At 40.8% G+C, this 24,920-nt stretch overlaps 1 protein-coding gene and 1 long non-coding RNA gene across 6 annotated transcripts in view; one reads left to right on the forward strand and one right to left on the reverse strand.

The window, feature by feature from the left end:
* LOC102550701 (uncharacterized) overlaps positions 1 to 4,639 on the reverse strand; it is a 66,346-nt gene extending 61,707 nt beyond the window's left edge. The window contains exons 1-3 of the long non-coding RNA XR_010054551.1: positions 4,504 to 4,639; positions 1,976 to 3,257; positions 869 to 999 (exon numbers count right to left, since the gene is read on the reverse strand). This is a non-coding gene — a long non-coding RNA (uncharacterized LOC102550701). The remainder of the gene's footprint in view (positions 1 to 868; positions 1,000 to 1,975; positions 3,258 to 4,503) is intronic.
* Topaz1 (testis and ovary specific TOPAZ 1) overlaps positions 1,301 to 24,920 on the forward strand; it is a 54,646-nt gene continuing 31,026 nt past the window's right edge. For 3 of the 5 annotated variants that reach the window (XM_006244204.5, XM_008766728.4, XM_063265308.1), the window contains exons 1-6: positions 2,253 to 2,571; positions 3,199 to 5,626; positions 12,046 to 12,110; positions 13,243 to 13,367; positions 19,357 to 19,421; positions 24,110 to 24,243. In XM_006244204.5, the coding sequence (XP_006244266.1) occupies positions 2,253 to 2,571; positions 3,199 to 5,626; positions 12,046 to 12,110; positions 13,243 to 13,367; positions 19,357 to 19,421; positions 24,110 to 24,243 (3,136 nt within the window). Of the gene's footprint in view, positions 2,572 to 3,198; positions 5,627 to 12,045; positions 12,111 to 13,242; positions 13,368 to 19,356; positions 19,422 to 24,109; positions 24,244 to 24,920 lie in introns of all 5 variants that reach the window. The other 2 variants (NM_001376913.1, XM_063265307.1) reach the window with 2 other exon arrangements.

A 24,920-nucleotide genomic window follows, 5' to 3' on the forward strand; every position in this document is an offset into this window, starting at 1 on the left:
TACCTTAAATCATTTTTATCACCATTTAAGCTTTTATATAAGTATAAAAATACTTCTAATTGTACTAAAAGTATATAATATATATAATATATATATATATATATATCCAGACTTTTAGATAGAGGAAAGAAGCCCCCTTTCCATGGTTTATAGTGATATTAAAAAACCAAGATCAAGCAAAGACCCCAAATGGGATAAACAGCCCACTTCTCCCTTATTCTGATGGCTCTCCCCTCTTTTGCCTGGCTCATCCAGGGAACTCCAATATTATTTCAATGTGACCTAAGTGAAAGCTATGTGTGGTGTTAGCTTATTTAAAAGGGCCTGTCTCACGTGTTAAGTGTGAAAATGTATTGTCTATTTCTCTCATCAGGTACATTTTATAACTACTGGTTCACAGCTTCAGTAAGAAGAGCAAACATATTTATGGATCAGGAGTATTGAAACAGTTATGGAAACAACTTAAGTGTAAATGGAAATGAACTTCTTTGCAATAGGATGGGAAATCGGTTAAACTGTTAGAAAGAATTTGCATGTGTATGGACAATTATCTTGAGTTTCTGTTGCTTATCACTTACATAGCTGCTTAGATGCGAAAACAAAAAAGAAAGTAAAAGCTCCCATTAACTCCCTGTGGTGGCTCAGGCCTGGAGTTCCAGCACTTGCGAGTCAGGCAGGAGAATCATCCTAGTTCAAAGCCAACCTGAGCTACACGGTAAGTGTCTGGAAGCAACAACAAAGCTCAATGAATTAGCAACAATTGGAAGTTACATGGTTTTCTGAACATTGTCTGGAGGAAACACTTATTGTGCTAATTAAAAACAAAATTGTTTTTAACTTGTGTAAGCAATGAGGAAGTTGCTCCTACCTTGAATGTACCCTGTGAGCTGACTGAAAATGGACTACTTCCTGGTACAGTTGGGCTATTCTTTTTCTTTCTTTCTTCTTCTTCTTTTTTTAATGCTGATTGTTGCAAAATATTTCACTGTCTCAGCGATTCTACAAGGTAATAAATAGGCCGCAAGGTTAAACAGGTTAAACAGGCTAAACCGCTAAGGTCCAGTTTTGTATCAAATGCTTGCTTGTTTGGATGGGTGAGACACCGCGGGATGCCTGCCTGAACCCAGACAGGATATGAGTTAATTTAGCTCACAAAACTATTACTTTATGGTTTTTTGCCTTTATAATCCTTAAGCTAACAATAACTGGGGAAACTCTGGTCCTGGCCAGTCTCTTTTTAATAAAAAGCCTCTAATTTACTAAAAATAAAACTTGAGTCAGACTGGTGAATCTCTGAAAGACCACCAGATCCACAATGTTTTCCACTGTAGAACACTTTTCTTCTACAAGCGACAAAACTGATTAAATATTCATGAACGGACACAGTAGACCGGGTCCAAAATAACACATAAGGTTAAACTCCATTCCAATCGTTAAGCAATGGAGGCTTGTGAAGGGTCAAGATGTGGCGTACCAGGACCCTCTTTCAATGGAGAGGCATGGCCTGGCAACCTGGTCAAACTTGATTGAACTGATACAAGTATGGAGACATCAATAAAATTAGAAGCATGATGTTGTAGGTCAACTGTCTGAGAGCCAGAGCCACACTAACGGGAAAGGGACCTTTAACAAAGAAAGAAAGTAGAGCCAAGTTGATTTGGTAAATCTGTATGCAAGGAATCCAGACGGGCAGCTAGAAGCTTCTGCCCAACAACACCATAGAAGCAACTTTTACAGAAATAAATGATATTTTGCATGTCAGCAGCTAGGGTACCTCTGAGCTATCTGGATAAACGTGAAGGTAGGTATTAAGCCAAAGTGGGCTCCCGGGAGTGTAGGAGAGCAGTTAGAAGCCACTGGTAGACAACCATTGTCAGGGTGTTGAGGGGTGGCTGCTAAGAGAAGGAGCCCAGGCACCTCCATAAGTCCAGGCCTGGAGGAGGGTGAGGAGGCCCAAGGAGGCACCATCACAAACCTGTGCAGTGAGGCCCTGCCTGAGGTGAGATCCTGTCACCTCCGGGTGCAGCCTGGGCCCTTCGAGGGAGCATGTGGACGGGCGGGCTGACCACGAGGCCCTCAGCCGGTTGCCCCCAGCCGAGCCCAGGCCGTCCACTTCCGCTTCCTGTTGCGTCGGGTACAGGGTCCGAAGCCAGGCCAGGCCAGGGTGGGCAGTAGCCTGTGTCCTGCAGCGGGAGCAGCGGCCCTAGGGCGTCTGGGCTTTCCAGAGAGGCTGCGTGGGCGGCCACGGGCGGATGCGGCCGCCAACAACGCCCCCAGTCCCCACCACGGCGCCAGGGCGTCAAGGCGCCACCGGGGGCCTGAGAAAGCGAGGCCTTCGACTGACGCCAGAGCCAGGCGAGGGGGGAGGCTGCAGCCTGGAGGCCAGGGGGCGCGAGGAGGAGAGCAGGCAGAAGCGGAGGATGGTGGCCCAGGCTTCTGGGAGAGAAGAGACAGAAGGTGACAAGTTGGGTGAGACATCCGCGGTCTGGAAGGCAGCAAGCAGAGAGGTCAAGGGACCAGGGAGGCCTAGAGCAATGAAGAAGGCGGAGCTTCCTCTCATCCCAGAAGGCAGTAAGGAAACTGGTGGTCAACCCCGGACCCCCAAGCCTTTTTTCCCTCAGCTGCCTCTTTCTTTGCTCTACTCCTACCCTTTAGTTGTTTTTTGTGTGTGTGTGTGTGTGTGTGTGTGTGTGTGTGTGTGTGTGTGTGTGTGTGTGGTATTTATCAGTGCATTTGATGAGGAGAGGTAAGGCGGGAAGGATCTTTTTTTACATAAGTGTATACCCATTTAGGAGCCTGTCATTATAATTACTGTCGAAGGAATTAATAATACTAGTGGTTTGTTTTAATTAGGGTAAATGATGTTATAAAGATTTTTTTCTGCTGTTTTAGAATTTGTGGAGTTTTATTTCTAGTTCTTAATTAGATCTTAAGGCTGGCCAAGGCGACACACACCCATAATCCGACAGAGTGGGAGGCTGAAGCAGGAGAATCTCAAGTTCGAGGTCAGCCTCGAACCTGTGTTGTGCAATGAATCCCGTTTAAACATTTTAAAACTTAATATGAAAGTCAGTTTGTATTTCTAAACAGCTCTTTGGGGAAATACAAATGGGCTTCACAACTTTTCTGTTAACTGGTATTGCTTCTTTCTGCCCAGTGTAAAAAATGTCTTCCGGTATGTTTTCTTGTTTTGATCAGCCAAAGAGAATGGAAAAGTCACTGAAGCCCCAAGTGATGAGCCACAGCCAGGGACTGACCTGGTAAGAAAGACATCAATAACCAATTCGGAATCTTTGCAAACAGTGGAGTGCAGTGAATTTCAAAGTATGGCTTTCTTACAGTCTTTGGCTAAGGAAGAATTGGTAGAAGGTATTAAGAGAAGAATTCAAATTAAAAAATGTAAAAGCTCAGAAAATCCACCTCTCAAAATAACTAAAAATGAGGCAACACAAAATATTATGGTTGAATCACAAGATGAACTGTTCAAGAATACACCAAAATATTCTTGTAACAGCTTATCACCCGGAGTAGAAAAAAATTGCAGTTTTGAATCACATGATTTCAGTTTCCTCCATTCTGAAGGTTGTAATAATAAAAACGGCTTTGAGGATGAGCCTCATGGTGTGTGTCTACATGCAGAAGAGAACTCTTTGAAGTCAAAGAAAGAAAACCTTAGGAATCTTGCAGAGAAGGATGACACAAAAACTACTAAGTTCTTAAAAACTGAAAAAAATGTAATAGCCAGTAAGTTACTGCTTGAAGAAAGTCATTTATACCAAAATAAAAACAATGGCTTGACTTCTTGCCTTCAAAGTGAAAAGAACAAATATTCAGTAGAGGAGAACAACACTGGGAGAAAACACAGGAAAAAGATGAAGTTATCTGAAAAAGAAGAAAAAGGTATCGATCTTACTTTGTCTAATGTGTGTAACAATTCTGAGTTGGTGCTACAAGAACACCAAATAGGTATGGAAGGGAAAGAAACAGAGACCTTAGAACATAAAAAAAGTTTTCTAAAAGCTTTAAGAAAAATGAACCATAATACACTCCCTCCAGTGGACCATTTGTGTCTCCCAGAAACAGTGGGGAAAACAAGTTGTAGACATTCCACAAATGTTGTGCTTCAGAAAACCCTTGAATCAAGTTTGAAAGAGGATACAAAAAATGCTTCAGAGACCTTAGGATGCAGAAGGCTGCAGCCAGAAGAATACTTTAAATCAATGACAAGCTCTACGGTGAAATCACCTAGTGACAGCCATCCTATGGGAAAGAGATCTCCACGGGGAGATTTGAAAACTGACACTGAAGAGTCAAAGGTTAGCTGTCGTAGAATAATACCAATGACTGGTAAAAGGGTTTGGCCTCTTTATTCTTGTGCTAGAATAACTGCCGAGTGTTGGAAGAAGACTTCCTTGTCAGATTTAAATGACTCACTTCCAGGGTCTCTGGGAAATGTTAGGCAACATGATTTTCTAATGCACCAAACGAACCAGACTCACTTACCTGACTCCAAACGGTTACAACCATCCTTAATAGAAAGAACCATCGAGTCCTCGAGTAAAGAAGTGTATGATTCTGAGTTAAGTAGCTTGTCTTCAGTTTCTTCAGTAGAACCTACTTTGTTGGATATAAAGGAAACTATACCCCATGATAAAAAGACAAAGTTAGAGGAACCCAGCCGAAATGGGACAGAAGTAGTTTCTAGTGCTACCGAAGACATCCAGTTAAGTAATATAACTCAAATCTTAACAGGAAATAAGAAAAAGAAAGGGAATTTATCAAAACTTAATTTAACAGTGGCACCCCAAGAGAGCCAGGAAGCAAATAACTGTGCAAATAAAACTGTTCATCGAAAAGCTTGTATTACTAAGCAAACACTTGTGGCTCCGGACTTGGTTAAAATATTAAACACAGGACGGCTGACTAATTTTAAAATCCCTTTGCTGAAGAACAAGACAGGAAAAAGAGGAGAAGTAAGTGCCAGATCATCTGAAAGAGAGGCTTATAGTCCCCTAGAGCTACTTGACAGTTTATCTGGAGTAGAGGCAAAACAAAATAGGAATAAGGAAAATATCTGTACAACTTCAGGACCTCAGTCTTTGAATATACATAGTGTAACTCCAGGGCAAACCAGTTCTCACACGTTCTACAATAAGAATTCCTGCACTTCTCCAAGCTTTACAAAGAAAGGTTATGATAATAAAACATGCAATCACATCTCTGAAACAGGAAATACTATTTCGAATAAGGAGTCTCTTTCTATTAAAATTGAAAATAATACTTTTTCTTGTGATCTTGGGTATATGGAGCAAAGTTCCTTCTGCTCTAAGAAACAAGAAGCATTTGTGCCAATTTCCTCAGAAATTAGTGGTAGGAAAATGACTAAAAGCATTTCAGAACTCAAATTGGGGTTTCCAGATATTCTTAAAGCATATGAAGATGATGTCCTCTTGATTGATGTAATTCAAGATGACCCAGAGCTCTTTGGAATCTCCAGTGAAGGGGATCTCTCCTTTGCTTCAGAAGTCTCCAAGATAAGCCAGGAGCCCAGAGTATCTGAAGAGCACCCATCAGCAGACTTTAAGCACAGGCACCTTCCAGGGAAAAAAGAACCAGGCGATTTGAGGTATGCATGTTCAGGAATGCCTTTGGCTCAGATGATTGTTGGGTTTCAAAGCACTCTTTGGTGTTGACATACCATTTTTAATAGTTATTTATTTAAATACAGCATATTACTGCTAATACCTAGAAATGCTATGCTAAAGTTAAATGTTTCTTGAAACATATAGAGCAGATTAGCTTTTAAAATCAAAATAATTTATAAAGTGACTTCATCAGTTGAGTTTATTTTCATTAGAAATATGTATGTAAACTCATTTTAGCCAGTTTACTGGTGAATTGGCCCAGTTGCTATGGATTTCTTGTTAGATTTTTTTAAAAAAAAATCTTTTAGGGAACAGAGAAGCCTTGAAATTTATTTGAAATAAGACTTGCAAATAGACTCAAAAGTTAAGTTAATTATCAGAAGAAAATGGTGTCTTTTCCACTTGACTTCTAAGATAACCATTTTAACTCATCACTGTCCTGACAGCACTCATTTCTTTGGAGCAACTGTGTTGTACTAGTAATGACTTCATGCTCAGGAGGATGGCCTGTTCTGGCTGGTACAGAACCTGTGCAATATCACACTGGACTACGTTTGTATAAGTCTTTGGTCTCTGGGTTGTATTTCCATGCTTTGTCTAAACACTGGAATTTTTCGTGAATAGATGAGAAGGCAATATGACCACACTCAAGTGGTCATGTTCAGTGATACATGGCTTAAATCTCTAGTATATATAACTGCTTTTGGGTTACTGTACACTTCCAATATTCTTAGTGCTTTGGGAACGAGTAATTTATCAGCAAATTGAATGTTCTCTACTTTACTATGTAAAGAATTGACTCTAAAACATGCCTATTTTAGAGACGAGAATAATGATGGTAAACTGTCATTTGTCCAAGGTCACCTGCTAGTAAAAGAGACTGGGCTTGAACCCAGACTTATCTAAATTCTAAAACTAGTGTTTAAGATCTTTACCTTTATAGCCTGTCCGATGTTTCATAATTTATCATTACCAATGAAGAGCTGTGTAATTTTGTACACAAATTTAATACTGTGAAAAGAGAAAGGATTTCCATCAGGATTGTGAGGCCTGAATCAAAGAACAAATGGGAAGTATTTCAGCATAGCATGGATAAGGATCAAAGGCTTGTGTTGACATTCTCACCTTTGTAACAAATGTGTGAAACAGCTAAAAAAAAAAGTTTGAGAGGTTTCAGTTTGTAGCTTTGAGCCTGAGGAGGCAGACTCTTAGGTTGATAGGAGCACGTGGGAGAGGACATAGCTTACCTTTTGGTAGCCAGGAAGCAGAGAGAGGAGTTCAGGACATGATACGGACTTCAAGGTAACTGAGAAGAGGGTAAAGTGCTTATTATATAAACATGAGGACCTGAGTTTGGATCCCTACAGCCACATTAAAGCAAAGAAACAAACAAAAACAAACAAATAAGAACACCCCAGGTGCTGAAGTACATGTCTATCATGCACACATTGAAGGTGCAGAGACAGGGTAACCCATGGAGTTCACTTCCCAGTCAATCTAGCTGAATTGGTGCGCTCCAGGTTCAGTAAGAGACCTTATTTCCGAAAATAAAGTGGAGAGCTTAAGAAGACACTGAAGAAAGCACCACCATTGACCTCTGGAATTCTCACATGTTCACACACAGGGAAGGCTAGACACCTAGGATGACCTTGATGACCTTCCTCCTCCATCCAAGATCCACCTTCAAGTTTTCTACCACCTCCCAGTAACGTTGAGTCCATCCGTGGATTAACCCATTGGTTAGGTCAACCCTCATCATCAAGTTACTTCTCCATGATTAGATCCACACAAGCCTTTGAAGTGTCACTTCACAGTCCACTCATAATAGGGCTCAGTAAGAGATAGTAAAGACCTTTTGAAAATATGCTATTCCATGATTCATTTGGAGAATACAAAGGAAAATTAAAACAAGTCCTATATTTAAAAATAACGTCTTGGAGTTGCACAGGAATCTCAGCAGTTAAGAACACTGCTCTTCTGAAGGACTCAGGTTTGGTACCCGATACCCAGCAGTCACATGGTAACTCGTAGCCATCTCTATGTATATCCAGTTCTGGAACACACAAAGCCCTCTTTTGGTCTTATAGGCATGCATATAGTAAACAGACATACATGTAGGCAAAACACCCATGCACATAAAATAGCAAATATCTTTGATGTCTAGGAGATGTAGATCAACATTGTAAACTAAAGTGTAGGACATTTTCTTTTGTTTATTTGATTTGTGCATATGGTGCTAGGTACTCAAATGCTAAGCAAACTTTCTATCAGTGAGTCATACCCCAACCCTCAAATTTTTCTCTGGTACTTTTCTAACTTCTTTAGACTTGATCTGTCCTCAGATAAAGAGCACCAGTTACACTTTATCCACTCTTTGCCTTCCATATCTGCTTCCAAAATTTCTGTTACTAAAGTTAATTTTTTTCTTCAGTAGCTTAATAATTCTATTTCTGTTCTGCACTGAACATATGTTGCCCATTCATCTACAGTGCTAAACTAAACCTTAAAAGAGAAAGAGAAGCCACCATACCCAGAGGATCTGCCAGTGGTTGCACAGAAGGTTAAGTTCTAGAACTAAACAGTGCCTAAACTATGGCTGTATGTTTCAGCTCTGTTCCTTTTTCCTTTCAATTACTAACTCATGTGCTTCTTTTCCTGCTATGAGAATCGCACTCTGAACTGCCTCTTACTGGTAAAGCAAGAGGCACAAGGCTGAGTGCACCTCCTGATTGGATGATTAGTATTCTCAGGCATGGTTGGGGTGTTGTGGTGAGATGTTTATATTGTGATAGGTTTCTTATTTTTGGCAGTCTCCACGGTGAAAGTGCCCTTATTAAAATCCAGAGTATCAAATGCTTATGAGAATTAATTCCCCAAAGCCTACAGTGATGGGCTTGCAACTGGTTATAATGGTTAAAATTGGTAAAACTTTTGAACAATAATTGGAAGTGATTTGAGGGCATTTGTGGTAATGCAGGATGGTTACTCTGTTGTAGCACGGGTGCTAAAATGTTAGGTGAATGGTTGGTGCCCTCAGATGGAATTTTAAGACTGATATTTGAAGGAGTTTCTCTGTTGCTAGGAGTGGAGAGAGTTGAAAGTGGCTGAAACAAAGTTCTAAATACTAAGAAAAACAGAGAAGTAGGAGTTAGCAGGAATAAGGCATCCTGCAAGAGTAAAATTATTGGTCTATAAATTCTGGATTGTTTCTGACTTGGCAAGAGAAGAGGAGTTTGTTGATACAAAGGGAAAGATGGATGTGAGCATAATTGTCAGGAAAAGTGACTTTCCTCAGTCACTTAGTAACTTAGTAACTTTTCCTCAGTCACTTAGTAACTTAGTAACTTTTCCTCAGTCACTTAGTAACTTAGTAACTTTTCCTCAGTCACTTAGTAACTTAGTAACTTTTCCTCAGTCACTTAGTAACTTAGTAACTTTTCCTCAGTCACTTAGTAACTTAGTAACTTTTCCTTAGTCACTTAGAGCAGGCATCTAGGACATCCTGCATATTTGCAGAGCACTCGTGCTACCTAGTTGTTAGGACACCACTTTGTGGGAATATTGCTCATTTCTCTTTCTCCTGCTTTACCACTCGACTTCTCAAGAGTAGGAAATGTCCATGTTTTATTTATCTTTATAAACCCAGCACCTCATGTAGTGGGGAAACCCAGTACTTCATTAGTGAGGGAAAGAAGACCGACTTAAAGTTTCAGTTTTGGGAGTCTGAGAAGATGGCTCAGTGGGTAAGAGTGCTTTCTGCCAAGCGTGAGGGCCCGAGTTGGAATTCCTTGTATCTGCATGGAAACAAGGACCTGTAGCCGCAATACAGGTGGTGGAAACAGGAGGATCTCTGGGGCATATTAGCCAACCAACTTAACCAATAACCAGTGACCTCCAAGTTCAGTGAGAGAACCTCTCTCAAGAGAATAAAGCAGAGAGGGGTAAGACCCCAATACCTGACATCTGCCTATGGCTTTATATGTTCATACATAATAATAATTAATATAATAATAATAATTATTATTATTATTTTCAGTTTCTATATGAGAATATTGCAAACTAATTCTGAACAAACTACATTGGGGTGTGTGTGTGTGTGTGTGTGTGTGTGTGTGTGTGTGTGTGTAAAGGAATGGAAACTGATTCTTTTCTAAGGCAAACCAACACTGAAGGATGCTGGAAAACAAGGTTCAATGAGTGAATAGTGTTGAGACTGATAACTTAGATAATGAAAATTTGAGTTCTATCATATAGACTCAATGATGATACTGAGTAGGGAATCAGCTTATACCATCTACACCACTTAGACTTAAATCCATAAGGAACTATAATAGATTCTGGAGCTGATTAATGGATACAAACTTATCCCTAGGAGGGAAGATACCTAGGACCACACATAGAAAATAAAGGTCTATGGGCTGTAGATGGCTCAACAGTTAATAGTCCTAGTTGCTCTTCCAGAGTACCTAGATTCTGTTACTAACACACACACATCAGTTCCCAGCACCCACACCCACCAGCTCACAACCACCTGTAGCTCTAATTCAAGGTATCAGATGTCCTCTTCTAGCCTCTGCAGGCACCTGCCTGTGCAGGGCAGGCATGTGCCCAAACATAAATAAAAATAAGCTTTAAAGAAAAGCAAGGCACATCTCCCGCCTGCCTCTGCTAGAGCATGAGGCAAAGTATAGTGAGCTGCAGTGGACAATTCAAACCAGCCCCGCAGCCCCATACCTGGGATTAAAACAAAAGCATGCTCTTATGATATCTCTGTGTTGTGTTTTTAAAGATTTATTTATTTATGCATATGAGTACACCATTGCTCTCTTCAAACACACCAGAAGAGTACATTGGATCCCATTACAGACGGTTGTGAGCCACCATATGGGTGCTGGGAATTGAACTGAGGACCTCTGAAAGAGCAGCCAGTGCTCTTAACTGTTGAGCCATCTCTCCTGCCCATATTTCTGTGTTTTTTTTTAAAGAAACTGAAATTCCAAAATTCTCACTACACTGTATACGTACGTGCTGTACCTACCATAGTGGGTAAGTAGAAATTATGGAAATATCACTTAGTTATCTCCCTCATTCTGTTACCTCATTATCTTGTGACTATCTCTATTCTCACCCTACTATTCATCTGTCATCTGGATTATTGTGGTAAGATCCCAGTTAACACTCTTGAACTCCCATAAAATATTCTAAGCTAGAAATCAGTCTATCATTCACTGCTCAGTGTGTCTCACTAACTTTCAGCTGCCAGAAGATAGAGTCACTTTTAAGGCATTTGGTGGGTCTGTAGTCTCCTTTGTTTCACAGCTGAGGTCTTGGAGGATAAAATAGTGTTTGTTTCATGTGCTCTCATGTAGTAAGCTTATCTGAATTTTAGAAATGGAAGTGTTTGTCCGTATTGGTTGAGTGCCTACCACATGTGTTTTTTCACTCATTAAGCTGTTAGAGGTAAGAATGTGTCATTTAAGCCTCACAGTAACCTCATAAACAAGTGTTACTCTCATATTTGATGTAATTAGATGAAAAACGTTTAGAAGAAACAGGAACCCAGAGTAGTCCAACTCTGACATCCAGAACCTTAGATTACAAGCTTTACTAAGGAGCAATAACAAGCAGGGCAAAAAAAAAAAAAAAAAAAAGAAAAAAAGAAAAAAAAGAAAAAAGAAAAGGAAAAAAGAAAAGAAAAAACCAACAAACCTCAAAATCAACTCATCAGCTCAAGCTTTCTTGGGTTTTCGTTGTTGTTGTTGTTGTTTGGTTGGTTTGGTTTTGTTTTGTTTTGTTTTTTTTTTTTTTGGTTCTTTTTTTTTTCGGAGCTGGGGACCGAACCCAGGGCCTTGCACTTCCTAGGTAAGCGCTCTACCACTGAGCTAAATCCCCAGCCCCTGGTTTGGTTTTTTGAGACAGGCTTTTTCTGTGTAGCTCTGGCTGTCCTGAAACTCATTTTGTAGACCAGGCTGGCCTCAAATTCACAGAGATCCACCTCCTTTGCCTCCCAAGTGCTGGGATTAAGTCACTCGGCAAGTTGTCCTGTTTTCACACTAGGAACAAGCCGTGCATGCGCACGCTCTAGCGTAGACGCTAAGCGTTCTTGCACTGGTGCAGCCCTTTACAGTTTTCTAAATGCCTCTCTATCCGTTAGGTCCTTCCTGAGAAGCGCAGTCAGGACGATAGCACTCTAGCCATGGCCACACACTTTGGAGTAAACGGCCCAGTGAGAACCCAGGACAGATGTGCTGGGCTCTGAACCCCACTGCAGTCACTCCTTTGTCCTGGAGAACCTGGTGGCTTAGCCAACCTCAGAAGCAAATGTTACCCACACAATGCTGCATGATTGAGTAGTTCTGCTGGAATCTGGTACAGTGTTTGAGTTCTGTTTGCTTTATAGTAAAGAAGTTGCCTTGCTGGACCCTGGATTGCTGAAACTGGAAATCTGTCCTTCCTTGTCAGCAGGTAAAATTTGATACTTGAAGAATATTCAGTATTGAAATATCTGTATATCTGTATTCAGGCCACTCACTGAATTCATTGGAATGGGAAGCTTTTTGCTTAGCATCTGCTAAACTAATGTCAGAGTTTGTCAATTTTCTCCATTTTAACTGATAAGTTGGCAAATCATATTTTGAGATATGTTCTATTTTAATTATTCAGTGTATAACTTTGTTATGCATTCTTTACAAGATGGATAGTTGATCTCGAGTCACTTTGAAATTGAATTAATATGTTTAACTTTATCATTCTTGAACTGGTCATTTAAAGTCACAACTAACAGCTAATCATAATTTTAGATGACAGAGCAACAGTGTTGAACTTAACTTTGGCTTTCAAGTTTAACACTATTTTTAGAAGCAGCAGGATGGATTAGTAGGTGAAGGGACTTGCTGCCTAGCCTTGCAAGGTGCCATCTGATTTCCACAGCTGAACCATGACTGCAAGTGCACAGTAAAACATAAATTGTGTGATGTGAATGCCTTTAATCTCAGTGCCCAGGAGGCAGAGGCAGGTGGATCTCTGTGAGTTTAAGGCCAGCCTGGTCTACATAGTGAGTTCCAGGCCAGGCAGAGCAGAGTTACATAGTGAGACCCGGTTTCAAAAATAGATAGGTAGGTAGGTAGGTAGATAGATAGATAGATAGATAGATAGATAGATAGATAGATAGATAGATAGATAGATAGATAGATAGGATAGATAGATAGATAGATAGATAGATGGATATATGTATGTATGTATGTATGTCAGGGTTCAGAGAGCAAGCGAGCTTGAAATGGGACCCTACTATAATCCTGACTGGCCTGGAACTCACAGAGTTTCGGCCTCCACGTGCTAATTTTAAAGGCATGCACCAACAAAAATACTTTTAAATGACTGGGACATAAGAACGGTTCTCACACATCACATTGTCAAGTATTTTTATACCATATAATGTAATTATTTTGGTAGTAACTGGGGAATTACATAATTTGCTGAAGTTCTAACGTGGTATTTGTCATGTTAGGACTTGAGTACTTCTGAATTCTGGGATTTATGGAATGGTCTTTGGTTGTTTCATTTAAATTTTATGTGGTTGAATGTTGTTTCTCTTCAGCAAAGGAGCCTCAGCATGATCCTAAAGGGGCAGCCATCTCCTTAGAAGCTACTGAGGAGACTGTTATAAGTGAAAACCTAGAAGACCTCAGTGAACAAGCACGAGCTTCAGACTCAGACACAAAGGTACCAGAGAAGCTTTTGTATGACCCCACATCTTGGTCTTAGGTAGTAGTAATGCAGAAGCCCATTTCAACAATGCTGTGAGAGACAGATGAATTCTTACTGAGTAGGACTGCCACATCACTGGCCAGCTGACAGGTATCTTGGTGGTCTATGTAAACACAATATAAATAGGATTTTCTGAGAAGTAGAATGTTCTGTGTAATTGTATGAGCTTCGTAAAGTTACCATAAACTTACATGATCTTCCCTGAAATTTCTGAGTGTAGTAGCACCTGTGGGCCATGAATGTGAGCATCAGTCACGTGTCCACCGATGGAGAAGCTTAACTTGACATAGAAACATACTGCTTACACCTGATAAGGAGGCAAATCTCGGATATCAGACAAGAAAAGTTCTGCCAGAGAACGTTGGGGATTCTCTGACCCTTTTACACAGTATGCTGGATTCCTCAGCTGCTGTTTCGTGCTCTTTCCCCTTGAATTGCTCTTCACTCACCTGCACAGCTAGCAACCTTGTTTGCTCTGTCACCAAGAACTGAAGTAATGGAAGAACACTGTAAGTTCTCACCAGTACATTAGGCTGCCTGCCTGAACCCTGGAACTCGCGCTTCTCTTATGCAGGCATCAGCTCTCTGGTGTCGTCCCCACTGCTGATAAATCTGTGTCTCCATCTTCACATTCATCCCCTGCTTTCTTTGCAGCTTTTCTCACGTGGTTTTTCAGAATGAATGTTTGGTTCACTTTACTCTGCTTTTGTCTGCCACCTCCCAGGTTTTGGGTTTTTTAAGTTTTTTTTTTCCCAGTCTCCCTGATCTGCACATTATACAGTGACCCAGAGCCCAAACCATGAATCTGTTATTCTCTGCCTAAGTGTGCTTGTTTGCATTATCCCATCCAAGTTCATTCCATAAATACACGTGCTAACTCCTTCACACTTCTATTCGTAGCTCAGACTCCTCCAAACTTCAGACCTTTGTCTCATCACCTGCGTGCTCATGTGGAGTCCAATCAGGCATTTAAAACTTAACACAGCTTAAAACAAAAACCCCTCAGTTACACATTCCCCTGCCACCATGAACCAACTTCCATCACAACCCCCATCTGTGTTCATGACAACACCATTTTTCTTATTCAGTCTCAAAATTTTAGCTTTCTTAACACTTTATCCTCACTCCATATATAAACAACAAAGTTCTACCTTCACATAATGTCTAGAAATGGCCTCGTTTTTACCACTCCATCAACAGTACACTGGCCCCTGGTCTACATTGTAGACTATATGTAGTCTACATTGTATACTATGCAAATGATACAGAAGCCTCCTAACAGGCTTGTTTCTTGCAAAGAGGACCTTGCCCTCTTACAAAGTATTCTCAGTACAACACAGGTTTTCTTGTGTCATTATTTCTTCTATCTCAGATTTTCCAAAAGCTTCTTATGTTATTCATAGCCAAACCCACAGTCCTTAAAATGACCCACAAGGCTCTGTCTCGAAACCCCCCTTACTTTATCGCCTCTGAGTTCCCCTTATCTCTGACCATTCTAACTTGATTATGTGACATGCTAGGGCTTTTTCTACTCCAAGGCCTTATACTTGCAGTTTGATCTGCCTGTGATATTCTTCCCCTAGAAAATGGTATAGAAGTTACTTCTATTTAGTTCAGGTTTAGTCATACTGATGTTCTCATGGGGCTTCTCTATCCACAAGGTAAAATGCAGTGCTCGCCCCTATTTCATGTAGTACACACCTTCTTGCTGTTACTATGACCTGGTGTGTACTACTGGTGGGATATCCCTATGGAAAATGCTGGAATCCAGAAGTTTTTAGATCTCAGAGGTTTTATATTATCATTTGGGTGGGTTTTGTCTTGAAGTGGTGTCTTTGTAGTTCAGCTCACCCCAGACTTGGCAGTCATCTTAGCCTCTGGGATTGCACCACCGTGCATAAAGTCTGAAACGTTCCCAAAACACTGGAGCATCAATTTGGCACTCACAAAGTTTCAAGCTTCACAGTGTTTTAGGGCTAGATTTTCAGATTATATATGCTTGCCAAAATACATGTATTTACTTTGTCTCCTGCTAGGATAAAGCCCTATGAAAACAAGAGTTTTTGTTCATTTTGTGTAATGCTTGAAACTCTAGCTTGAAGAGCACTGGGAGTGCTAGAGAATAGGGCCTGGGAGCACTAGAAGTGTGCGAGAGAGAGAAGGGTCGCCAACACATAAACACTTAGCCGGGGCTGTCATACATTATGGATGATGTAATGAGATGTTTGGAGTTTCCCAAGACTGCCCTAAGTGAGGGTCAGCGATATGCCACAAGAACTCACAGAGGTTAGTAAAGCTGTTACACCCATGGCTTCATTGACAGCAGTAAAGAATAAGTCAGAAGGGGAAGAGACACCCAGGGCAGAGTCCACAGCACAATCTTCTTAGAAAGAGTGCAGAGCATAGCACAGGAATTCTTACAAGGCAAAGCCTTGAAGGACTTAGAGGTGACCTTCTGGAATCAGGACCAGAAGCGCTCTTTTAAATGGTGTGTGAGTGACCCAGACTTGCTTCGTCAGCCTTCACTGTACGTGAGATTTGTACTGTGACTTCCTTTTACAAATGAGGGCACCAAGTCAGAGTGTTAGCGACCTCTTCTAAGGTCACACGTGACCGTCCCACAACTCTGGCAAGAGCACACTTATTCTTTTAAAGGGCCTAGGTGGTACTCTGTGACTTTGTGGCCATTGGATTGGTGTAGCAGCCATGTAACTGCCGCCATAACACAGAAGAAGCTATAGACATGTGGGCGTTGCGTGTCCACAGTCACTTCACCTGCAGAGAAAGGCAGCGCAAGCGGCCAACTCCAGCCCTTCCTCTAAATCATTGTCATCCAGACTGGGAAGCTGGCAGGTCACCATAAGCTTCTAAAAAGCAAATTTTGATTTTACTGATTCTCTTTTGCTTTTTTTGTTACCCATTTCACTCTGGCTTCTTTTTTTCCCTTTCTTTGCCATACTTTGGATTTAATATGCTATTTTACAGTTTCTTACAGATTTACTTCTTTTTACTAATTTTATGACTCTGTTTATGCATGTATGTAATGTATGCTATGTCCATGCCTGGTCCCTGTGGAGGCTAGAAGAAAGCACTGGATCCCCTGATGACAGTGAAAGAATTGTGGAGGAAGTTCATATCAACGTCAGAAAGAAACAAGATTCTCAGGGCAGAATTACAGCTGTGAGCTGATGTGGACACTGGGAGCTGAACCCAGGTCTTCTGCAAGAGCAACAAATGCTCCTGACTATTGATCCATCTCTCATAACTTTATAGTTTATTTTATTCAATTTATTTATTTAGCTCTTTTTTCAAAATAGGGTTTCTCTGTGTGGCTCTGGCTGTCATGGAGTTGTACTATAGACCAGGCTGCCCTCAAACTCAGGGATCACTTACCTCAACCACCTGAGTACTGTGATTAAAGTGTGCTCCACCATGGCCTGGCCTCTTTTATAGTTTCTTAAAGTTATAGCTGAGACCACTGATTTAAAACATTATCAAATGATTAATATGTTTAGCACTGCCAATTCACATATCCCACTTTAAAAAATAATAATTGTGGATCTATCAGCAGTGCTAAGAAAACACATAGAATGTACCCTTTACTTCTCCCGGTGGCCATACTGCAGAACAACTGTAGTGCAGTATGGCAACTTGGGGGCCACTGGAGTCTTATTCAGGAAGCCCTTGCCTTTGTCTGTCCATTTGCAATAACACAGTTGAGATACAGAACTTCCCTCTTACCAAAACTATCCTTCATGTTAACCCTTACAGCCAATCCTACTTCTTTCCTGCCCCAACCCTCCCTAACCCTTAACAAACACTGTTTCCATTTCTACAATTTTGTCATTTTTAAGATAAATAAAATTATGTAGTTTGTAATCACATAAGGGTGTAGCTTGCCTCCTTATGTTGGGCTTTACCATTTATTATCTGTTGTAGGGCTGGATTTGTAGAAATTGTGTAAATTTGGTTTTGTCATGGAATATCTTGGTTTCTCCATCTATGTTAATTGAGAGTTTTGCAGGATACAGTAACCTGGGCTGGCATTTGTGTTCTCTTAGAGTCTGTATGACATCAGTCCAGGATCTTCTGGCTTTCATAGTCTCTGGTGAGAAGTCTGGTGTAATTCTGATAGGTCTCCCGTAAAAGCATTTTTAATTAATTCCTAGAGTTAGATTGTCAGATTGTCAATGCAGAGATTACTGCGATCTGTCCCTTCACGCAGTATTGCTGAGAGAGCTGTTTTCTCCCCATGCACATCAACTAATTAAACACTTAAACCTGTCCATCTGCTTATTTTCACAAATGGCTTTGTTTTAGTTTTAATTTGCATTTCTTTTTAGTCCAAGTAAGCATTTTTCAGCATTTTAGAGAAACATTGTCATTTTTCTGTGAGCTTCTCTTTATGTTCTTTGCCCATTTTTCCGGAATTTCAGCTGGCATACATTGGAGTCCTGTAGACAAAGTCCTTACTTCTTCTATACCTTGAAATATTTTTCTCTGTTTTCCTGTGGTGCTTTTAACTTCCTGATCTTAGAGCTACTGTCAGAATTCGTTTTTATATCTATTATTAGTCTTAAAGGAGCCTGAAAGGTATTTGACTTTACAATGAACATCATTACAATGACATCATTATTTTTCTGTACAGTTAACTAGTTGGTTCTACCATTTATTGAATCATTTTCTCAGAAACTTCAAATGCTATCTTTTTTTTTTTTTTTTGGTTCTTTTTTTCGGAGCTGGGGACGGAACCCAGGGCCTTGCGCTTCCTAGGTAAGCGCTCTACCACTGAGCTAAATCCCCAGCCCCCAAATGCTATCTTTAATTTATTGTTAAAAAAATGTAGCCAGGCTGTGATGGCTTCACACCTTTCATCCCAGCACTCAGTAGGCAGAGGCAGGTGGATCTAGGAGTTTGAGGCCAACGGAATGAGTTCCAGGACAACCAGGACTACACAGAGAAATCCTGTCTCAAAACAACAACAACAAAATGTTTTTTCATGGCGTATGAGTGTTGCACCTGCATATGTATCTGAACCAAGTGCATGTCTGGTTTCTGTGGAGAGTAGAAATGGCTGTGGGACTCACTAGAACTGGACCTACCAAAGGCTGTGGCTGGCATGTGGACTGGGAATTGGACCTAGGTCTTCTGGAAGAACAGCTAGTGTATTTAACTGCAGCCCTATCATTAACATCTTAAATATTATATGTAAAACTAAACTCTCTCTTTCCCACTGATGCTTGGTTCATGCTTCTTTATCATACTGTCAGTCCTTTGGAAAACAGAAGCAGTAGGAAAGCTTGCTCTAAAACATACTGAACATATAACATAACATGTGTTGTATGTAAACTTAAAGCGTTTTTGATTCCCTTTCATATATTCTAACATATTTCAAACTCAACCAGAAAATAGCTTTCAGTATATAAAAGATTCCTGGAGAGTTAGCATTTTATCATCAACATTTTCATCTGGGAACATGACGCATCTTTCCACTTGATGCTTTGTTTTGTGAAACTGAACGGAGGACCTCATGTTTGCTGCACATGTGGTTTAACACCGAGCCACACCTTAGTGCTTTCTACTTGTTAATATGTTACATTTATTCAGTGTTGTCTGTCTGTATATCTGTCTGTCTAAGACAAGATCTCCTCTAACCTAAGCTGCCCTCAAACTCAGTAGATCACTAAGGATGGCCCTGTGCCACAGCGAGGGATCTGCCTACCTCCACTTCTCAGGTTGTAGGTGTGGGCCAGCGGGCCCAGCAGCAGGAGGAAATTTTAAGTCATTGTTGAGCATTTTAAGTTATGTAGAGTAAAAATGTCTTCAGACCATCTCATTGTTAACTTACATACCACATGTTTCTAGTAAATCTGGGAGGCCTCGTTGTTCAAAAGTTTCATAGAAATAATTCACTTCTACCTCCTTAACTATAATCTCTTTACAGTGCGTAAGTTCAGACAAGGCAACTGTTGTGGAAGAACAAGAGAACACTCATGAAGTTTGCAAAAGGTCTGTGATATAATTTTTAAGTCTGTTGAGCATCATCAACTAACATCGTATAACATATCCTATATATGCACGTGGATATGGTTTAATTAGTGTGTCATTTGTTTCCAGATAGAAAGGTAATTAAGTTACTTTAAAGCTGGTGGTAAAGTGGTGTCATTCTTACTTTTATTTTTTGCATGAGGGTGTGTGTGCATGTTTGCATTGTGTAGTTGCACGTGTGTGTGTGTGTGTGTGTGTGTTTGCATGCATGCATGGATGTGCAAATATGAGCCACAAGTCAGTGTTAGATGTCTTTCTCAAAACGCCTGTGTATATATATATGTGTATATATATGTATATATTATATATATTATTATATTATATATTATATATATATGTAATATATATTATATATATTATATATGTGTATATATATATGTGTGTGTGTGTATATATATATATATATGTATATGTATATGTATTATAGAGAGAGACAGGGCCTTTCACTTGAGCTCAAGGCTCCAACAAGAGTTTTCTGGCTCCTCAGCTTGGTCTGGTGATTCCCTGCCCCCACTCCCTGCCTGCTTTTACACATTTACCTCAGCATTTATGTGCTCCAGTTCTCATGCTTGCCTGACAGGCGCTTTACCTGCTAAGCAATCCCCCAGCCCCTGGCAGTGAGCTTTTGAGTCATTAGAAATAGTGGTAGGTGTTAGAGAAATGCCTCAGGTGCTTGCTGCTGTAAGGGAAGGATCCAGGTTTGGTTTCCAACACCCACAATGGGTGGATTACAAGCATCTGTAACTCCAGCTCTGAGGGGTCTGGTGCCCTCTCCTGGCTTTTGAGGACACCCCCCCCCTCTCTCTCTCTCTCTCACACACACACACACACACACACACACACACACACTTAAAACTAAAACGTTTTAAAATCACAATAAATTCAATAGAAAAGGATGTGTAACTCCATGAAGGTCATAATAGTTTAAACAGTTAGTATTAAGAGAATACACTTACTATAAAATATTAAACTACCCCACTTATTTGTCATCTAAACCATCTTCCACCCTCATCTAGCTGCTGTGACAGGGCACACCCAAGTCAGAAAGTGAATGTGCGCCAGTCCAGTTTTGTTGGGGTTAAGATTTCCATGTTGTACCCTCAGCAGCAGTAGCACATGAGAACTTGTCAGAAATGCAGGTGTAGGTCACACCCAGACCTGCTGAACCAGAGACTCTGAAGATGAGGCCTGTCATCAGCCTGTTCAGTAGGAAGCCACCCTGGTGGGAGCTCAGAGGTAAGAACTAGGTTAAGGAGAACACAAGTGAGAGATCCTATGGAAGCCGAGTGTGTTTCATGGCTGTCTTAGTTAAGGTTTCTGTTGCCCTGAAGAGACACCATGACCACAAAATTCTTATAAAGGACAGCATTTTATTAGGGCTGTCTTATAATTCAGAGGTTCAGTCCATTATCAACATGGCAGGAAGCATGGCCGCATCCAGGCAGGCTGGGTGCTGGAGAAGGAGCTGAGAGTTCTACATCAGAATCTGCAGGCAGCAAGAAGAGTGAATGAGCCACTGGGCCTGGCTTGAGTTTCTGACACCTCCAAGCCCATTTCCAGTGACACACTTCCTCCCCCAAGACCACGCCTCCTAGTAGTGGCACTCCCATTTAAACCTCCACAATAGCCATTGCATATCTTCAACAAGAACACTGGAAACTAAGTTTTCTTTAGAGAAACATTTTCCTTACAACCTGAGGTAGTGATGATGCAGTCAGAAGGTTTATGATCATGTGGGCTTTACTGCAGGAGCCATCATATATCATCCAGTCATCATCCCTCAGCCTGTCTTTCTGCTGCTGCTTCTGTCTGTTTTATTAGGAAAGAATGTTGATTGTATGTATCAGTAATACCTCAAATCAAGGAGACAAGGGAATATCTTTTTTAATTTTTAAATTCTCTTAATGCTACTAAATTTCAGCTGTTAAAACTATAATCCCTGCTTCTTACTGGATTTTCTCCACTGCTACAACTTCCCCCACACCCAAGATAAATCCAGTGAAAAACCTTCCTGTAACTGTTTCTAAGTTTAAAAGATGATAGTAACTGAATATTGGTATCTTTGTCCTAAAGAGTCAATTATTTTGTACCTTTTAGAAATCAAGTTATTTTTCTACATAAGTAACTTCCAGACTTACATCTTAATTAAGTTTGTTATATAGCATATTATATGCTAAAGTGAAGATAAAGTTGTTTATATTTTCAGCTTGGTAATATTTTTATGGTTCTATTATGAAAAACTCTCAAATGTGTATAAGTTTATTATATTTACTTATCCAGAAAAGGAATGTATATAGTAACCCCTCTTTATTCATAAAGGATAGTTAGTTCCAAGACCCTGTAGACACCTAGGATCTCAGATGGTATCGAATCCTATGACATGGTGTGCTTTCTCTTACACATACATTCTGTAGCTCAGGTATGCTAAGAGATCAGCAATGATAGAGCTGTTGTGACAGTGTTGCACGAGTTCTGACACTGGCCTGTTGTGTCACATCTCCTGATGATGTGCTTATGTGGAGAGGAGTGCAACAGCAGTGGCCATGGTAGAGTTGGGTGGTTACTAAATATTCCTTGAGAACAAGCTGTGTAGCACAATGGCAGTTGGCCTGGTACCACATGGGTAAGTAACTGACCGGTGTGTGGACTTACTGATAGGAGGGTAGCTCATGGCCTCACGGTGTGAAGCAGGGTGGGTGGGCAGATTTCTCCTGCTCCACAGGACGGGGTGCAGTTTAACACTCAGGACTTGCTCTGGGGCTCTCTGTTTATTGTTTTAGCCTGTGATTTACCAGGGCATCTGAGCCACAAGCCGTGAAGGGACAAGGGGGTGTGCTCTGATGTACTGGCCTCATGCAGTGCGCAGGAGAATAAGTAGATGTGGTTTTGTCTTTAGAACACATACGTTTATTATTCCTTGAACCTTTTATGAGATATGGTAAAAATATTTCCCGTCAAGCTCAGTGGTATATTCCTAAAACTCTCAGTCTCAGGAAGCTGAGATAGGAAGGCATCTTGACCTAGGAGTTCAAGGCCAGCATAGCGAGGACAGGACAGGAGAGTGATACTCCATCTCAGCATGTTTGGGTTTTGGTGTGGTAGTTTGGGCAGTTGCTATAGTGTCTCTGTCTGTCTGTCTGTCTGTCTGTCTGTCTGTCTGTCTGTCTCTCTCTCTCTCTCTCTCTCTCTCTCTCTCTCTCTCTCTCTCTCCTGTGTGTGTGTTGGGGAGTTGGATCTTTGGTTACCTTTGAGGTAAGATCTTGCTTGTAGCTAACACTGATGTCAAACTCATGATCTTCCTGCTCCTTATGTCCTACGCTGGACTTGCTGTGGTGTAGCCCAGTACTCGGTGCTCATGATTTTTACTGTGACAAAAAGTGTGTCAGAAGCAGCTTGAGGGAAGCATGCTCTGGCTCATAGTTTGAAAGGGTGGATCATGGTAGAGGAAATATGGCACAGTTCACGACAAGTGACTGCTGGCAGGGACTCATCCCGTCCCAGTGGGTCAGGAAGCAGAGAACTCAGGCTAGAGAGCCCTCAAGGCCTGGCTCCTAGCCACTCACTTCAACTATCCCCTGCCTCCTAAAGGTTTCATACTTCATCCTTTGGAAACCAAGTATTCAAATACATGAGCCCCATGGAGAACACTTCACATTCTACCCATAAAATACTATTCTTATCCCTACCAGTGGGAGCTACGAGCAAGATCTTATTTCAAAGTTAAAACCGAGGATCAACTCCCAACACACACACACACACACACACACACACACACACACACACACACACAAGAGAGAGAAAGAGAGAGAGAGAGAGAGAGAGAGAGAGAGAGAGAGAGAGAGAATAAAACAAAAACACTATAGCAACTGTTGGTCTTTTGTTAAGAAGACAGGAGCTACGAGACCTTAGGCTAACAAGATGGTTCAGCAGGTAAAAGTACTGACTTTACAAGCCTGACAACCTCAGTTGAGGATCCAGGAAGGAAGGAGAGACCCAACTTCATAAAGTTATCCTCTCACGAGCTCACTGTGGCATGGGCACCCCTCCCATCAATTACTACGTAAACTAAAATGTTTTGAGGAAGACAGGAGCAGCCCACTGTAAATATTGCAGAATCGTGATGCACCATGCGCAGAACAGTGCACAGCACTTCATATATAGCAGTGTATGCTATACATATATAGCAGTGTATGCTATACATATATAGCAGTGTATGCTATACATATATAGCAGTGTATGCTATACATATATAGCAGTGTATGCTATACATATATAGCAGTGTATGCTATACATATATAGCAGTGTATGCTATACATATATAGCAGTGTATGCTATACATATATAGCAGTGTATGCTATACATATAGAGCAGTGTATGCTATACATATATAGCAGTGTATGCTATACATATAGAGCAGTGTATGCTATACATATATAGCAGTGTATGCTATGCATATATAGCAGTGTATGCTATACATATATAGCAGTGTATGCTATACATCATATATAGCAGTGTATGCTATACATCATATATAGCAGTGTATGCTATACATATATAGCAGTAGGTTACATTCCTTCCTACTTGAGTCGCACTGCTTCACCATTTTGTAAATAGGATGGCATCCCGATCTGTTTTTTCTGTTCATACAGCAAAGATTCCAGAAGTGTGGAGGCTGTGTCTACTGAGTGTCACTTAGCCCTGGGCCCCAACACCCTGTGCTCATCAGCGCCTCCTTTGACTCTGAGCAGTCATCAAGATGTAGCGCCAGCACCCTGGACGAACGGTAACACTGTTTCCTTACTAAGTTCTGGTCATCTTGAAGGACTTTGACAGAAGACATTGCTATTAAAATACAAACATCTGTATTTATGTGGCAGTGGTATTATGTGAAATACCTAAAATATTCATATTTTAATTAATTACATTTGTACATGTTTAGGATTTATATATTTTCCATAAAATACAGTTCTCTAATTCTTTAAACAGAATGAGCACCGTTGAATGGGTTAGAAGCTTAAGTTTCTTTATACAGCACACATCTCACTCTTGGGAACCTTCTCAACACTTAGGTCCTGCTACCTGCCATTACAGGCATGTGCAGCAAGCCCACAGTGGTTGTGTTTTATTCAAATCCTTCTAACTTTCCTAATGTAAAGTGCTATAAGGTTATAGGCAGCATACCTTCAGCCTATTACAGATTACATTCAGATGCTACAGAGGTAAAATAGAAATAATTGGAATAAAAATACTTATGCTGAGGAGATGGCTTAGTGGGTAAGTGCTTGCCTCACAAATATAAGGAGCTGATAGCATAAATGGTGGCACATTGCTCCAGCCTGTGGGAGGCAAAAGTAGGTGGATCTCTGTGATCATGATGTACCCTAATCCAGGCTGGTATATACATAGCAAGTCCCAGAATAGCCAGAACTATATAATAGAGAAACTCAGTCCCAAAAAAGA

This window comes from Rattus norvegicus, chromosome 8 (assembly GCF_036323735.1).
Source record: "Rattus norvegicus strain BN/NHsdMcwi chromosome 8, GRCr8, whole genome shotgun sequence".
Taxonomy (NCBI): domain Eukaryota; kingdom Metazoa; phylum Chordata; class Mammalia; order Rodentia; family Muridae; genus Rattus; species Rattus norvegicus.